Raw genomic sequence first — 17,067 nt, 5'->3', positions numbered from 1 at the left:
TAGAAGACCATCACACAAATATGGGAAAGAACAGATATTGGTAGATGTCATGTAATTATACCTTTTACACTGAGTTGAGCTGAGCACATGTCTTTGCCAACATCATTGGTTGCCTGGCAAGTATATTGACCAGAGTCTCCTTTGCCTACTTTAAGAATTCTTAGATGGGGAGTGTTTCCCACACATGTGATAGTGTAATTTCCTCCAGGACGTATCTCCTTGTTATCTTTTGACCAAGTGATTCGCATTGGTTGAGCACCAGTAACATGACACTCAAAGTCAGCACTTTCCCCAGCAATGACATCTATAGATACAGGCTTGATGTCAAAGAAGGGAGATTTCTTAGGTTCTGGAAAATGAAAAGAAAAGGCAGTGGGTGTTTTGTTTGTTTTACTTTTTCCACTGGCCATTTCTATCCTGACAATGAATAAGAAGTCATGGTTTGGTTTGCAAAGGGAAAGATTAACATGGGAACAAACCTCTTGCTGTCAGTCTAGCACTAGAAGATGCTGTTCCAAGTGGGTTAGAAGCTGAGCAGGAGTACTGGCCAGAGTGACTCAAGTCAGTTTGCAAAATTTTTAAAGTTGCCACATTATCTACAAATGATGTCTGTAGGTTTTCATCATCTCGTAGAAGTACCCCATCTCTATACCAGCACACTTGGATGGGTGCGGAGCCATTTAATCGACAAGTGAGTGTAACAGGCAACCCAACAGTCTGTTCAATGTCTTTCAGTTGTCTTGCAAAGGAAGGTGGAAGTTGGCGCTCTGTAGGAAGACAAGCGATACTTGAGCCATCAGTAGATGAAATGAAAATTTCTCCACAAAGATAAAATGATTAAGATAAAAAAATTTCTTAATTTCTAAATTCATGTCATCACCTTGAATTCTGAAGACAGTCTTTGAAGAAGCAGTTCCTATACTATTTTCTGCTTTACATGTGTACTCTCCACTGTCATTAATATTCACTTTATTAAAAACAAGTGTGGCCACATTGTTTGTAAAATAGGTCCTGTATTCAGGAGTTGGCCGTAACTTGGTGTCTCCTTTGTACCAAGACACTGTAATTTCTGGTGTCCCAGCAACTTGGCACTGTAAAGAAACTGAATCTCCAACGGATGCCTCCAGAGGTTCTAGTTCCGTAACAAAATAAGGTGGTTCTAAAGAAGAAAGGATCACAGTCAGCAACTGGAATTAAAGAACACCAAACAAAGCATGCTTTGTGTTACATGAATGCCAATCATTAATGAGAGAATAATAAGACAACACACCTAATGTAGATACCAGAGCTTGGCAAACATCCCTGCCTGCTTCATTGTCAATTTCGCAGGAGTACTGTCCTGCATCTCTTTTTGTGCTATTTAGAATTTCTAGGATGCAAGTTTTCTCTGTTGTGACTATGCTGCATCTCTCAGATGGAGTTATGTTAAAACCATCCTTTTTCCAGGTAACTGAAATCGGAAGTGTTCCAGTGTAGGTGCCCTCCAGAATTATGGGCTTCCCTGGTTCCACAGAGTGATCACTTAATTTCTTCACAAAGGTAGCCGGTTCTGGTGAGTGACAAAGCATAGCAATTAAACACAGTAAGAACACAAAGATGTCAGGGTAGAGAAAATAGGAAAGGCAAATGCCCTTGAGCAAACCTTTCACAAAGAGATGAGTCATGCAGGATGTTTGGCCAGCATTGTTAGAAACCACACAAGTGTATTCCCCACTCTGAGAGATGTCAACATTAAATAATTCCAGTTCTGCCACAGTGTCTTCAAAATAGATGTTGCACCGGTCTCCTCTCACGAGTTCTCTGGCACCTCTGAACCAGCCGACCTTGAAGGGAGGGGTTCCTCGAATAACGCTTGTGAAAGTGACATTTTTGCCTGGTAGGATTTCCAAAGGTTCAGGTTCCTTCACGAAAGAGGGTGGTTCTACATAGACATGGAGAACATGGAAAAGGGCCTGTAAGCTTCTCATTTAGTTGCAACTTTGAATGAAAAATGAAGAGCCCTTTTGAATATGTGTCAAATGTCTGGATGTGCACCCAAAGGGAATTTGCAAGAAATGGTTTGCGTCTATAACACTGACCTTGTACAGCCAACACTGCACGACATTCATCAGAGCCAGCGGCATTAGCAGCCACGCATGTGTAATTGCCCATGTCTGAGGAGTCCAGAGAGTTCAGCTGCAATGTGCAGACATTATCTGAAAATGTGGTTTGGTACTTTGCTCCGCTGACAATCTTCGTTTTCTCATGAAACCAGGCAACAGAGATGGGTGATGATCCGGCTACTTTGCATTCCAAGATGCAAGAAGTACCCAGCACCCCAACAGTATCTTTCAGTCTTCGGGTAAAAGAGGGAGGGACCATTCGGTCTGTGTGAGGAAAGGCAAGAGATCATCATGATTTGAAAGAGTAGAAGAGCCGTGAGAGAAGGAAGCTGATGGAGGCATTCGCATAAGCCATGGCGGGGGTGAGGGGGATAGGGCGGAACTGACCTGAAACATCAATCACAGCTGTGCAGCTGCTTTTTCCAACGTTGTTTTGAACCTGGAAGGTATATGTGCCTGCGTCTTGCCTTTCAACAGAGAGTATCTTTAAGGAAGAGATTTTGTTGTAGAAGCTAACTTTGTGTTTTTGGCTGCTGGTCAACAGCTTTCCGTCCTTGTACCATTCTACTGAGAGTTCGGGAGTGCCGGCCACCTTACACTCCAGAGTGCATGTTTCTCCCACAGTCACGGTCATTGATCCTGCTTTCTCAACAATGACTGCAGGCTCTGAAATAAAATGTGATAGCCATCTGTCAAAGCCCGTTATCTTTACCATGCCTCTACTCTCAGATTCACTGAGATTGTTTCTTCCCATGGTGTGATTGTGTTAGGGCTCTCTCCCCAGAGAGGATGATTCCACAATTGCACACTATTGTGGAATTATAGGTTATTATTAAGAAATATGTTGGTGCACTAGTTGACTTCCAAAACAATTCAGACAATGTATATTAGACAGTGTGTACTGATTTGCTCTTGACCCCCTCTAGAGTAAAGGAATCACATTATTATGAATTACTTGATATGTTTGCTTTATTTTAAGGTGCTAAAGCCAGTGGTTTTCAAAGCTGTTATCCAAACAATTGCTAAATTAAAATGTCCAAAGACGCAAGTGCAAGTCTTTCCTATCTAACTTTGATCTTGGGAGTTCTTGTCAGCATTAACAGCTAGTACTTTGGAAACAAAATTTCCTTGTTGCATATGCTGGCTTCCAATAGTTTTCAGGCTTAAACAAAAGACAGTCATGATTATATTGGCTAATCCATCAAGAAAAATAGTAAGTAAACAATGAAACAGATGGCTAATTTTTGTTAAGATCACAGACACAGGAAAGAGTTTGAAAGATCAATTAGGGGGAAAATAAGATCAATTAGGTCCTTTCTCCTAAACCTTTTTTTTTCTTTCTTTCATTTTGTTCTTAAAGATTTTATTTATTTATTTATTTATTTATTTATTTATTTATTTATTTATGAGAGAGAGAGAGAGAGAAAGAGAGAGAAGTGGAACAGGGAGACGGACAGAGGGAGAAGGAGAAGCAGACTCCCCACTGAGCAGAGAGCCCAACATGGGGCTCGATCCCAGGACCCTGGGATCATGACCTGAGCCGAAGGTGGATGCTTAACTGACTGAGTCACCCAGGCACCCCTCTCCTAAACCTTTCAAATAGGTAAGAGTTAATATCCTTCTAGAAGAAATTCAGAATAAGAGATTCTACCAGTGACTCATCTCAGTGTTTGGCGTCACTTTCTATCAGGGGAACATAGTACTATAATTGTACCAACCTAAAACAGTCAGTGTGGCCATGTTCTCCCTCATTCCACCATCATTCTTGATTTGGCAGATATACTTCCCAGCATTAGCTGGTTCTGCTTTTGCAAACTGCAGAGTGGCAACATTTTCTACAAATGTAATTCTGATGTTTGCACTTTCTCTGATCACTTCTTCTTTCTCTTTAAGCCACTGGACAGAAATAGGCTGGGCTCCTTCTATGGATGCTTGTAAGTCAGCGGGCTCGCCAGCTACGACGGTGAGGCTGTTCAGTTTGGAGACAAATCTTGGTGGTTCTGAACAAGGAAAGATGGGTGGAGACTGTTGGAAACATTGTCCAGATAATGGGAGAGAGAGAGAAAAAATAAGTTTTGCACATTCCTGCCATTTCTGCCACGTGCAGGAAATACGCTTACCTTTCAATTTTACAGTAGCAATGCAAGTATCACTTCCAACTTCATTCTGTGCTTTGCAGTAGTATTGCCCAATGTCTGAAGCTTCAACATTGAGAATGTGAATACTTGCATGGAAGTTTTTGCAGGCAATCTTGTATTTCTTGCCACTTCGGAGCTGCCGCTTGTCTTTGTACCAGATCACCTCAAATGGTGGTGTTCCCGAAAGTTCACACTCAAGACTAACTTCAGTATTTTTAAGGGTTTCTACTACAGGAGGGAAGCTGCTAAAAACAGGTGGTTCTGTAAAAAACAAGAATTTCTAATGAATTGGTCTATCTAATTTCACAGAATGTTTTTATTTCTCTGTTTTTAAGTTGGAAGAAAGAGTCGAGATACTATAATGGGGAAACAGTGTCCAGAACTATCACTTTAGTGTTGAGGAATAACTGCTTTGGAGAAGCCATTAGCCTTTACAAAATCACTCTGCTTCCTTGGCAGAGAGCCCAGACAAGACCCCTAGGTGTCCTTACTGAGGAATTCAACCTTCCATCTACCTTACCTTACTAATTTATCTTGGACCATAAGGACTGATGCAAAAATTGTAAGCAAAAACAAAACCCAAGTACATAATTAAGATGATTTGCATGAGGTTTAGGATCTTGACTTCAGGGATGAAATTTTTTGTATATGCTCTATAACCGAGATACTTGGAAGCCATTATGGCACACCTGTGATCTAAGTTGTCCACATCAACAAATGTTATTAAAATAATTGCTTCACGCCATGAAAAACTTGGACTTTGTGATAAAAATACTGGAAAATGGCTACAGAAAATACTGGTATTAATTGCATCAAGGTATAGTCATATAATTAAAAAAAAACAGGAACCAATTCTTGAGAAAAAATACATATAATTGTCCTGTATTTTTAATATATATTTATTTTTTAAGTAGGCTCCACACCCAGAGTGGAGCCTAACGTGGGGCTTGAACTCACAATCCTGAGATCAAGACCTGAAATCAAGAGTTGGACACTTAACTGACCGAGCCACCGAGGCACACCTATAATTGTCCTGTTTTAAATGTAAGGTTAAAACCTGTATTGCTTGCATCTTATATATATGTGGTAAATAATCTTTGTTATTAATGCTAAAGCTTATAGTGAGGATGATGATATATTCATAAGTTGACTGAAGACAAAAAAGATTTTAAAATGCCTACTTTTCCTTTCCTTTCCTTCCTTTTTTTTTTTTTTTGTTATGTTTGTGAAACATCGAATTTTAACTGCTTGGCCAATGTGTTGAGGTGATCAGAATGATGACATTGGAATAACAAGAAAAATATCCCAGAATGATTGGCTACATGTAAGCAAATCTTAAGAAAGAACAACCAAAAAGGGAAATAATACTAGTTTGGGGAAATATTCTATGATCTCAAATGGAAGTTAAAATGACAGTAAAAGAATAAAGAGCTAGGATACCCCAGGGGGGGAAGAAGGTGGGCTTCAGGTAATGAGGAACAGAAGAAAGAGACTTCTACCTTTTACGATAACCTTGGTACTGCAGCTTGTGCTGCCGGCAGGATTCTGAGCCTCACAAATGAAATCCCCACTGTCCTCAGTGCCGAGATTGTTCATCTGTATGACGGCCACTGAGTCAATGAAAGTCATTCTGTATTTATCACTGGCTTGGAGTTCGTGTTCATTTCTGTACCACACAACTCTGATTTCTGGGGATCCAGTTATCTTGCATTCAAGTCGTGCGGAGTCACCTGCTTTCACTATTTTGGATGCTTCTAATTTCTTTACAAACTTTGGTGGTTCTAGAGAGTGAAAGAAAGAGGAGATTATGAAGGAACAGGTATAAATAAGAAACGCTAAATTAGATAGTATGCAGGAAAGAGGAAAAGATGAACAATGCCTGGCAAATACAGTGTACTGTTAGAGAGAAGTAAACTTTCTTGATTGGGTAGATGCATTGTACAGAAGGGAGCCACAGGTCAAACAGAAACATGAAACAATCAAACGTGCACACCTGTCACAAGCAACATTGTAGTACAAGAGTCGCTACCAACGTCATTGGTAACTTGGCAAGTGTATTGTCCTGTCTTGGAAGCATCCACTGAATAGAGATTTAAGAAGCTAGTTGACCCTTCCAAGCCAATGAAACATTTAGGTCCAGAGGCAAGTTCCACATCATCTTTAAACCACTTTATTTTAAATGGCGGTGTTCCTTTCAGTACTGCTTTAAATTCTACTGTAGAATCCGGTATGGCTTGTTGTCGCTCAGGTTTCACCAGGAAGCTTGGTGGTTCTATAGACGTTAAGAGAAATATACTTAATTAGATTCCTTGTAGTTAAACTGTTTTGACAGTCTTACGGACATGTAAGCAAACATTTCTGAAAAGAGGCAATGACCATGTATTTCTTGAATTCAATAAATATCGATCTACAGAAACAGAATTATTGAGACTTTTAGGTCTAAAGAATACAAGGGAAGAGTGCCACATTTAAAATGCAATCACAAAGAAGAATCAAGAAGAGGAAAAGAAGTTCTAACCTTTAACAGTTAAGATGCCACTGCATGCATCATCCCCTGCTATGTTTGAGACCTTGCATGTGTAATTCGCAGTATCTTCTAATTCCAGATTATTAACTTCCAGTGATACTGTGTTCTCATGACAGACGGGTCTGTATTTTGCGCTTGTAGATATTTCTTTTCCATCCTTAAACCACTGAGCGTTAATAGGAAGTGAGCCAGAAACCTTACACTCCATACGAATAGAAGAGCCCAGAACTTTATCCATTTTTGTTAATTTTTTGGTGAAAGATGGAGGGATATCTTGATCTATCCAATGCAAACAGCAAAACACACCCATTAATATGTTGCCACTTGTTTACAAGGGATAGAGGTACCAGACAGAGATAAGGGAAGCCAACTAGGGCCAAAGTACACACCTAGCACTCTCAGGTAGGCATCGCAGCTACTGCTTCCGAAGTCATTTTCCACCTTGAACGTGTACTGACCACTGTCTTGCTTCATGACTGACTGAATCCTAAAACTGGCCACGTTATTTTCAAAACTCATCGAAAAATATCTACTGGGCACAATTTGTTTTCCATCCTTCAGCCATTTGACTTTGAGTTCTGGTGTCCCGGCCACCACGCACTCCAGAGTCACTGGGTCTTTCTCAGTGACATCAACAGACTTAGCTTTTTCTAGGATTTGAGCAGGCTCTGCAGTAAGAATTAAAGTGCAAATTAGTTGCGTCACTAATTCTGCTAGAAATAAGGGGTGTTTATGAGACTGTCCCCACTGACTCAGTCCCCAGGAGAACAGCTTACAGACCTTGTACTAAAAGGAAAGCGTAACACCTCTCAACGCCCGACTCATTCTTGGCTTGACATGTGTATCTCCCGCTGTGTCCATTGTCCACAGCTCTTATCTGAAGCGTGGCCACGTTGTTCACAAATGAAATACGAGCATTATCATCTTCATCCAGAATGTGATCATCCTTGAGCCAGGTTACAGAAATGGGAGGAGAGCCTGCCACCGTACTCTGGAAGGTGGCAGAGCTTTTCAAAACGGTAGTGATGTTTTCTATCTTCTTAAGGAACGACGGTGGTTCTGTGATTCAGTGGGATAGTGGGGGGAAAAGAAGAGGCATAGTTGAGCTTCTCCTCGCCATCATAAAATGAAAGAGCATTAGCCAGTTTGTACAAGGCAGCCTGCTTCTTGTGGTACCACTGACCTTTGAGGGAGACCCGGGTACTGCTGGAGCAGCTGCCACCTTCATTGGATACAATGCACTGGTATTCGCCAGCGTCCGAGGGGTCACACCTGGTTATGTGGAGGTCAAATACTGATACACTGTCGGTGAGGCTATATTTTTTGCTGCTCCGAATTTCCCTGTTATTCTTCAGCCATGTGACCTCAAATGGAGGTGTTCCCGATACTTCACACTCCAGCTGCACATCACCATCTTTCACGACCTCCACGGGCCTTAGCTCCCTGATAAAGGTGGGAGGCTCTAAAGATTCAGAAGGAAGACAGAGACGAGCTTACTCAAGGGAAGACCGGTGGCCTGGCCAGCAGCACAGCCCAAAGAGAAAACTTAGCTTTTCTCTTAGACCCAGTAACGCACCTCTCACTTTTAATTCAATGCTGCAGCTTGCTGTGCCTGCATCATTATGGGCTTCGCAGACGTAAGTCCCGCTGTTTTCTACCCTGGCACCAGAAATCTGGAGAGTGGCTAAACCATCGATGAAGGAAATGTCATGTTTCTTAACAGCTGTTATTTCATTCCCGTCCACATACCAAGAAACTCTGATTTCAGGAGTGCCTGTTATTTGGCATTCAAACGTTGTCGACTGCCCATCTCTCAGCACTAATACGGGGCTGGGCTTCTTAATGAACTGAGGAGGTTCTAAAGATGGGGAAGAAAGCATCACGTTGAACATTTTTTAAGCAAAGGCCAGCGTCGCTTTCTTCAGCCTCTTCCCTCCCCGCCGAGAAAAATCCAGACAAGCAAGCAAGAGAGATGTATGCAGAGACCAGACCTTTTACAAAGAGCGTGGCTTTACTGGTTGCGATGCCAACATCATTGCTTAGTTGACAAATGTAGGTCCCAGAATCGGCAGCTTTGGCTGAAAAGAGCTCCAGGATGGTGGAGGTGTCATCCTTCCAAACCGAGCGAGCTGCTCCCGAGTGCAACTCTTTGTTATCTTTAAACCACTTTATGGTCATGGGCGCAGTGCCACCCACAAGAGCCTTTAGCTGAACCCTTGTATTGGGGCTGACGTCTTGGGACTGTGGCTTTTCCACAAAGTAAGGGGGTTCTGGGATGAAAGACAGAGAAACAAAAGGAGAAAGGAAGGTTTACTTGGGGATGGGGCAACGACGGTGAGAATTAAGAAAGGAGAGAGCACACCAGTCCTTGATAAGGGGAGGTAAAAAAAATGCCAACCTTTGACTGTGAGGTGGCCACTGCATTGGTTGTGTCCTGCCTTGTTGGTGGCTGAACAAGTGTACGTCCCAGTGTCTGTACCCTCCAGCTGACTGATTTCCAAGAAGGCAGTATTGTCATGAAAAGAGAATTTGTATTTCTCACTAGCTGTTATTTCTTGGTCATCTTTGAACCACTGGATGCTGATGGGATGCGACCCGGCCACTATACATTCTAAGTCAATAAAAGACCCTTTAATGCTGTCCATTTTCTTCAGCTTTTTGGTGAACGAGGGAGGTATGATACGATCTATGCAATGAAAAAGCAAGAAACCAAAAAAAAAAAAAAGTTAGGTCAACGCAGCAATTTGTATTTTTGGTAAAATTGTAGGAGATGAGGAGCAAGGAGATGCTCAGTTTCAATACCAACCTAATACGTTAATGTTAGCCTTGCAGCTGCTTCTCCCAACATCATTTTGGACCTCAAAAGTATACTCTCCACTATCTCTCTTTTCTGTAGAAATAATCTTCAGTATAGAGACTGTGTCAGTGACGCTGATTTTGTATTTTTGGCTCAGCGTCAGTTCTTGGCCATCTTTAAACCATCTGGCTGTAAGCTCCTTAGTCCCTGAAAATTTAACCTGCAAAGTGGCTGGGTCCCCTTGGGTGACATCTATAGACACAGCCTCCTCAGTGATTCTTGCTGGTTCTGTAAAAAACAAAGGGATAGGTGTGGGTTGTGAATCACTCCGTTGAAAGGCTCACATCTGCCTTATTTCCTAAAACCCACGGCAAACCTTCTGAACCGACCTTTCACTGAGAGCAATGCAGAACATCTTTGTATTCCTGCATCGTTTTTGGCCTGACAGACATATTTCCCATCATGCTTGACTTCGATGCCACTGAGGTACAGACTAGCCACATTGTTCTCAAAGGTCATTCTTATATTATCATCCTCGGTGATTTCATCATTGTCCTTTAGCCACGTCACAGTGATCGGCAAGGAGCCCTTCAGAGTGGCCTGGAAGGCAGCCGTGCCTCCCCGAAGGGAGCTGGTACTCTCGATCTTCTTTACAAAGGTTGGTGGTTCTAATAGAAGAATAATTCCCAATCAGTGTCAGCTTTAGAGCAAAAGTGGATTTTTGTTGGAACAAAGAGTTCATTCTAGGGGAGAGCCAGCGCATCACTCGAACTGACACTAACCTCTTAAAGCCACCCGGGCACTGCACGTGCCGCTGCCCACCTCATTGGTCACCCGGCACTGGTATTCCCCGGCGTCTGTGGCCACAAACTTGAGGATCTGCAGACTAACCAGCTGGTCCTGAATGAAGGTTTTATACTTCCTACCACTCCTCAGCGTTGTGTTGTCTTTGAACCAAGTGATCTCGAAGGGAGGTGTGCCTGCCACCTCGGCCAGCAACATGACATCGTATTCCTTCAACACTTCAATTGGCTTAAATTCTTTGGTAAAGTAAGGTGACTCTATAGCGGGAAAGGAATTACTTTGAGTTAATGAGGGGGGAATCTGGGCTAGGGGCCACGACTGTGGTAACACAAGGGGCAAAGTGAACACAAACCTTTGACTATTAAAATGCTACCACAGTGGTCACTCCCAGCTTCATTTTGGGCCTCACACATGTATTCGCCACTGTCTTCAACGGCAACATCTGTAAGTCTTAGAACCGCAGTGGACTCCACAAAAGACATTTTGTGTTTGCTGCTCTCCTTAATTTCTCTATCATTTGCAAACCATGTTATTTTAATTGGAGGGGTACCAGTTACTTTGCAGGCCAGCTGGGTAGCGTCTCCCTTCTTTAACAGCTGTGATGGTTCTAACCTCTCAACAAACGTGGCGGGCTCTGCGGAAGGAAGGAAGTTATTAAGAAACATGAGGAAGAGGAAAGAATTTATAACGACGGTAGCACAAAGATGTCAAGAAAACCATGCAAACCTTTTACAAATAAGTTTGCACTGCACTCCACGCTTCCAGCGACATTGCTGATTTGACAGGTGTATGTGCCCGAGTCGGAGGTTTTTACCACGTAGAGTTCCAGGGAACTTTCTAAAGCTTCTTTGGTAATATAGCAGCTTCCACCAGAGACGAGTTCTTTGCCACCCTTAAACCATCTGACTGTGAAAGGGGTGGACCCTTGGAAGGTGCTCTTCAGGCACACTGCTGAGCCAGGCAGAACATCCTTTGATGCAGGCTTAGTTACAAAACTGGGTGGTTCTAAAGGAGGGGTGTAAGAAAGAATTTCTAAGAGTTAAGAGGCGCGATCTAAGGGAACAAGACTTAATTTGAACATCATCTATGTTAGAATGAAATGCAAAGTCTCCGGCCAACCTTGCACAATCAGGGCTCCGCTGCTGTCTTTGCTTCCCACGGAATTCGTGGCTCGACAAGTGAAACTGCCCGCGTCATTCATGTCTACTCTGCTTATCTCCAAAGAGGCCATGCCTTCCACAAAGGCTATTCTGTATTTGTCAGAAGAAGCTATTTCTCTACCATCCTTGAACCAGGACACCCTCATGGGGAGAGAGCCAGCGATCCTGCAGTCCAGCCTGCAGGTACTGTTAACAACACTGCCCACGTTGCGTAGGGGTTTGGTAAAAAATGGAGCGATGTCTCGATCTGTTCGTGGCACAAGAAGAGAAGAAAGATAAACATGGAAGTGTGCTCAGTGATTTTATTCTTGCTCGTTGGTTGCATTACAAAGGAACATGTAAGCATTGGTTTCTGAAGGTACTAACCTAATACAGTGAATGTTGTTTCGCAGGAGCTGCTGCCCACTTCATTGGAAATCTCAAATGTGTACTGGCCACTATCGTGCAGTTCCGCTGAATAAAATTTGAGCTGGGCAACATTGTTTTTAAAACTTATTCGATACTTTTTACTAGCAACCAAAGGTCTTCCATCTTTGTACCATTTGGGCTTGAGTTCTGGGGTGCCTGTGACCGTATACTCCAGCGTGGCTGGGTCTCCTGCTGTCACCTGGATCAGCTCTGCTCTCTCAACAATTTTGGCAGGTTCTACAATGGTATTAAATAGTAAGCATGACCAAGTGTGCATTAGGGTTCCACTCTACAGGGAAAGAGCAATTCTAAGTTAAAATGTTGCTACACGAACCTTTAACTATTAATTCCCCAACAGACGTTTGGCTTCCGGCTTCATTTTCAGCCAGACAGGTGTATTTGTCACCAAAACTAATCTGAACATCAGGGATGATCAAGACCGCAACACCATTAGAAAAGCTCATTTTGATCTTCCCATCTTCTTTAATGATCTCTTGTCCTTTAAACCAGGTGACAGAGATGGGTTCTGACCCTCTCACGGCAGCTTGTAAGGTAACAGTTTGACCTGCTAGTGCAGTAAAATCATCTACTTTCTTTACAAAGGTTGGCGGTTCTAGTTAAAGAAAGAGAACAGACAAAGCTTATCAATTCCCAAACACCTCCGACACCAGATACATTTAAGTGTTTCCTCTCGATTACATTTCTCTTGTCCAATACCACCCTTCCGTAGTGTCGGTTAACGAGAAGAATAAATTAAAATTTAAGAAGAGTGACACCTCCGTCCGAGAGAAAGAAGCACAGAAGATACGTGGTTATCAGCGGACAACATGGTCATAAAAGATTATCATGGAACCCACTTTTGTTATTGGAGAGTAAATATTTACAGTCACCTCAGAATAAAGACTGGATGAAGGTCACTGACTTTGTCCCCAAGGTCCCAGGTTAAAGCAAAAGGGAAACATATTTTCACGGGTTAGGAGAAGAAGAAAAAGCACCAGTTCTCCTTCAGTGGGTTAGGAGAGCTCTTCTGCCAGTTTGTTAGTGAGGCGTCATTCCGTGCAGGCACTGACCTTTTAGTAAGTGTGTAGCACCACAGCCACACTTCCCAACTTCATTGGCAACAACACATTCGTATTCACCAACGTCTGCGCTATTGAAAGAAAAGATCTCCAGAGACACCAGAGACTTCTGAGAGAACAACCGGTACTTTTTACTACTTCGAATTTGCTTCTTGTCTTTGAACCAGCTAATTTCAAATGGTCCTGTGCCTGCAATTTCACACTGAAGAAGGGCATTGGTTCCTCTCACTATATCTGCAGGCTCAAGAGTTTTGATGAAAGAAGGAGGCTCTACAAAAGCACGAAAGCACTGTGTAAGTAAGGTGTCCCGAGCAAGTAAAAAGAAGATCTTTTCTCAGAAAACCCACGGCCTCCAAGTAAACAAACCTTTGATAACTATTTCAGCACTGCACGAGTCACTGCCAACGTCGTTCACCGCCTCGCACGAATAACTGCCACTCTCTTCAACTCTGACATCCGTCAGATCAAGCACAGCCTCAGAATTGACAAAAGACATTCGAATAGTGTTACTCTCATTAAGTTCTTTGTTATTTTTAAACCAAGTGACCTGGATCACAGGTGAGCCTTTCAGTTTGCAGTGGAGGCGTGCTGATTCACCTGGCAGCATTAAATAAGAGGGATCCACCTTCTTCACGAAGGATGGTGGTTCTACAGGAAGTCAACAAAAAAGAAAAAGGGAAGCGATTTGAAGAATCAATTCCACAAGGGAAAAGGAGACATATGCCACGAGAAGACACAATAGATATCAAATATCTCGATGAAATTTCTGAAAGGGTTGTGGTGCCCTTGGTAGTTCTCCAGGGTTCCACGATTTTAAAACCCTTTCCCGGTCTCTCAATTAAACAAACAAACAAACAAACAAACAAACAAACACAAAAGCAAGTGAACTCTTGTCTTATACAAAAAGCACACTCTTTGTCTTATACAAAAAAACAATTGCATAAGAGAAGACAGTTAAGGATTGCCTAGACACTTGAAGTTCTTAGAAGGAACTGTAAGCAAGTTTTGTTAATGGCAGTTTTAAAAGAACAGAGTGGCTTCTGAAGAAGTTTGAAAATATAAAATCTGACAATGCCAAGATTTCCCCAAACCAAAACATTTGCTTGGACGAAATTACTTTAGTAATAAAATGTATGGACTGCATGGTTTGTCAACAGTTTTTCTCCAGCGGCATCCTTAAAGTAAAAAATAACATTCACACATTTCTTACCTCTGACAGTAACCGTTGCTGAAGAGGAGCTCCTCCCAGCCTCATTGGAAGCAGTACAAACATAGGTTCCTGAATCTTTTAGTTTAGCCAGAGGGATCTCAAGTGATGCTATCTTATCTTCAAAATAGATCTTATAATCTTTTCCAGGGGGGAGTTTCTGCCCATCTTTGCTCCATGTTACTGTCACTTTCCTGTCTTCATCTACTTGGCACTCAAGGTGGATCTTCTTATTGATCGCTGATTGCACAGGTTCTAATTCTTTAATGAAATGCGGCTTGTCGATGATGATTAACTCAGCTTGGCAGATGTCAGCTCCAAACTTGTTAGAAGCCTTACAAGAATAAACTCCTCTATCTTGAATTGTAAGGTTTGAGAGTTCTAAACTGTGTTTATTTTCTGCCTCTGAAATCTTGCGGTTAGGGGAAGGTGATAGCGCAGCACCATCTTTCTGCCAAATGGTTTCAATCACGGGAGTCCCTAATACTGTGCACAGGAACTTGGCTGTCTTACCCACAAAAGTTGTAACGGACTTAGGTCTGGAGTAAAAGCTTGGTGGATATGCCTCTGCAAAAGAAATTTTTTTCAACATTATATTCTGTCCCCAAAGAAGCTCTTGCTGTAATTATATATTCTAAGAAAGAGAAAAGATGAGTTACATATTTAGATAGACACGAGACATTATTTAAAATAGGATAATTAATTAGATGAAAAGATTTATCAAAGGAAAGGGATGAGAGAGTTCTTTATGGAGGAGTGAGACAGCACTTTCAATATCTCCATTAAAGGAAAGAACAAATGTTGCTTTGTCTAGTGACATTATTATTGTTAAAGAGTTTAGTAGCTGATTAGCTGTCTGAATTATTTGATAAGTAATTCAGCTGCTCCTTTAATTCTGTGAATTAGAAGACTGTGTAAAGAAGATAAATAAAATGTACTCGACTCTCCTGAAGAGTAAGGACATTAAGTGATGAGAAGATAGAGTAGTTTTGTGAAGTCTCTCTAAACTTCATGTCAACCATCAGCAAATCCTTCAATGGCCCAACTTTGAATTCATCCCCTAAGTCATTTCAAACTTGTAAAAATATTTAGAGCAGTAATTTCCCATTTCCATTCTGCACTTTGGAGGAAGCCTTTAGGAACCTCTTTCCAGTTTAAAAAGAATTCTCCTCCTCCTTCTTTCCCTCTTATTATTTGAAAGCTCAGGTATTAGTCCCCTTGCTGAACTGGCCTAATTTGGGTGAAGAGGTTTTCAAAAGTGTCATTAAGAATACTGCCATGCAGCTGGTTACATGGAGACTCTGATCACAAAGTGAAACCACTAGATGGGTTATCATGGGCCTGGGTTTCAGATTTTTTGATACGTAAAAGAGTTGTGGGGCAGGGAGCTACAGGGAACCCTGACTTTTCCAAGCCAAAAAGATGTGCCGTGTTTGCCTTTCCTCTTCATGCTTCTATTGGAAAAGACCAAGGGGCTGTCCCACCCAGGTATTTAGTGCATGTCTTCTCTCAACAACATAGGGAATTACTACCCCAGAGTTTACATTCACATTTTCCCTTGGAAGAAGAAAGCAAAAGAGCAAGAGACAGAGACAGACAGACAAAGTAAAGGAAAGCACTACTGATTTTTTTTTTTTTTTTTTTGCTAATGAGGGAATTCAAATACTTGATGAGTGTGAACTACTCAAAAGTCATCTTGTTTGTCAATTAGGAAATTAAGAACAGAATATTTATACAGTTGCTCTTATTTTTTAAATCAGTAATAAAGACTAGGGTGAGAATCCTAGTTTGTCATCCTGTATAGCTCCCTGTCCTATTTTAGGATTTAACTTTAGTCTTATGCTCTGGCTTTTCTTTTTTTTTTTTTTTTTTTCACTTCGTAATGCTGTTCTTAACTGGTCAACTGGTTGCAAATTATTAAATACAATGGGACATTATTTATTTTTTGGTCACAACAAACTGTCCTGAAATGTGTCATATTAAGTGCCAAGCCAGGCCATGAGGAGTTAGCCAAGATATTTCCACCAAGCTAGTCATTTTAGAGAGAGAGAGAACAAAACAAACCAAACAAAAAAAAACCACCCCCAAACCAAACTTTCAGGTGCCACTGCTCATTGGATTCCTTGACATTGTTTTCAAAATGATAAGTTATTTTTCTTTTTCCTTTAGCTGCTCTTAGAAATAGGATGGTAAAGAATGAGTTCTCGTCCCACACAGACGTTGCATGACCCAGCCAGCATGTTATAGCTTGGCTGTTGGTCTCTCCAGTTGGCAGGACCAGCCCATCCTGCACCTGTACGAAAAGCAAAATAGGCAACAGTGTGACACAGGACAACCATCTCCATCTGCGTCATTTACCTGTCACAGTTAGCGTGGCCGTACAGCTGACACTGCCATATTTGTTCGAAGCTTTGCAGGTGTACTCGCCGCAGTCCACAACCTGGGTTCGCAGGATTTCCAGGGTGGAGACATACTTCGAAGAGCGAACAGAACACTTGTCACTTTCATAAATTTCTCGGCCAGCTTTAAACCACTGGAACCGGACACTGGGGGCGCTTTGGACCTCGCAGGTGAATTTGGCTAGGTGGCCCAGAGCTACTTCCAGGGGCTCGATTCTCCTTTTGATCACTGGGGCAGCTGCAAAGGGAAACAGAGGCCATTAGCATGCCTCCTTCTCAGGCAGACCTCATTTTTCTTTTTCTTCTCACTTTTGCTGCTGTTAATGAAGTAAAACAGTTGAAATTGGTGAGATGGATTGCAGCAGTTGAAGACAAGTGACTGGAAAATGAGAACAACCACTGAAGGTAAAAGAAGACAACAAGTAGCTTTTAACATACTCAATCGT

At 42.0% G+C, this 17,067-nt stretch overlaps 1 protein-coding gene across 11 annotated transcripts in view; it reads right to left on the bottom strand.

Annotated features, from left to right (window-relative positions):
* Positions 1-17,067, bottom strand: part of TTN (titin) — a 269,823-nt gene that overhangs the window by 184,147 nt on the left and 68,609 nt on the right. For all 11 annotated transcript variants that reach the window (XM_035007649.1, XM_035007637.1, XM_035007643.1 and 8 more), the window contains 30 exons: positions 16,581-16,859; positions 14,226-14,789; positions 13,382-13,663; positions 13,007-13,285; positions 12,271-12,549; positions 11,895-12,173; positions 11,488-11,775; positions 11,095-11,373; positions 10,721-11,002; positions 10,347-10,625; positions 9,954-10,232; positions 9,574-9,852; positions 9,166-9,453; positions 8,759-9,037; positions 8,344-8,625; positions 7,951-8,229; positions 7,548-7,826; positions 7,157-7,435; positions 6,759-7,046; positions 6,234-6,512; positions 5,740-6,021; positions 4,223-4,501; positions 3,821-4,102; positions 2,490-2,768; positions 2,079-2,366; positions 1,643-1,921; positions 1,271-1,549; positions 881-1,159; positions 480-767; positions 62-349 (listed from right to left, as the gene is read on the bottom strand). In XM_035007649.1, the coding sequence (XP_034863540.1) occupies positions 62-349; positions 480-767; positions 881-1,159; positions 1,271-1,549; positions 1,643-1,921; positions 2,079-2,366; positions 2,490-2,768; positions 3,821-4,102; positions 4,223-4,501; positions 5,740-6,021; positions 6,234-6,512; positions 6,759-7,046; positions 7,157-7,435; positions 7,548-7,826; positions 7,951-8,229; positions 8,344-8,625; positions 8,759-9,037; positions 9,166-9,453; positions 9,574-9,852; positions 9,954-10,232; positions 10,347-10,625; positions 10,721-11,002; positions 11,095-11,373; positions 11,488-11,775; positions 11,895-12,173; positions 12,271-12,549; positions 13,007-13,285; positions 13,382-13,663; positions 14,226-14,789; positions 16,581-16,859 (8,724 nt within the window). The remainder of the gene's footprint in view (positions 1-61; positions 350-479; positions 768-880; positions 1,160-1,270; positions 1,550-1,642; positions 1,922-2,078; positions 2,367-2,489; positions 2,769-3,820; positions 4,103-4,222; positions 4,502-5,739; positions 6,022-6,233; positions 6,513-6,758; positions 7,047-7,156; positions 7,436-7,547; positions 7,827-7,950; positions 8,230-8,343; positions 8,626-8,758; positions 9,038-9,165; positions 9,454-9,573; positions 9,853-9,953; positions 10,233-10,346; positions 10,626-10,720; positions 11,003-11,094; positions 11,374-11,487; positions 11,776-11,894; positions 12,174-12,270; positions 12,550-13,006; positions 13,286-13,381; positions 13,664-14,225; positions 14,790-16,580; positions 16,860-17,067) is intronic.

The sequence above is a fragment of the Mirounga leonina genome, unplaced genomic scaffold (assembly GCF_011800145.1).
Source record: "Mirounga leonina isolate KUSES-001 unplaced genomic scaffold, KU_Mleo_1.0 Mir_151, whole genome shotgun sequence".
NCBI lineage: Eukaryota > Metazoa > Chordata > Mammalia > Carnivora > Phocidae > Mirounga > Mirounga leonina.
The sequence above is the reverse complement of the archived record's forward strand: the minus strand, read 5'-3'. Positions and strand labels throughout refer to the sequence as shown.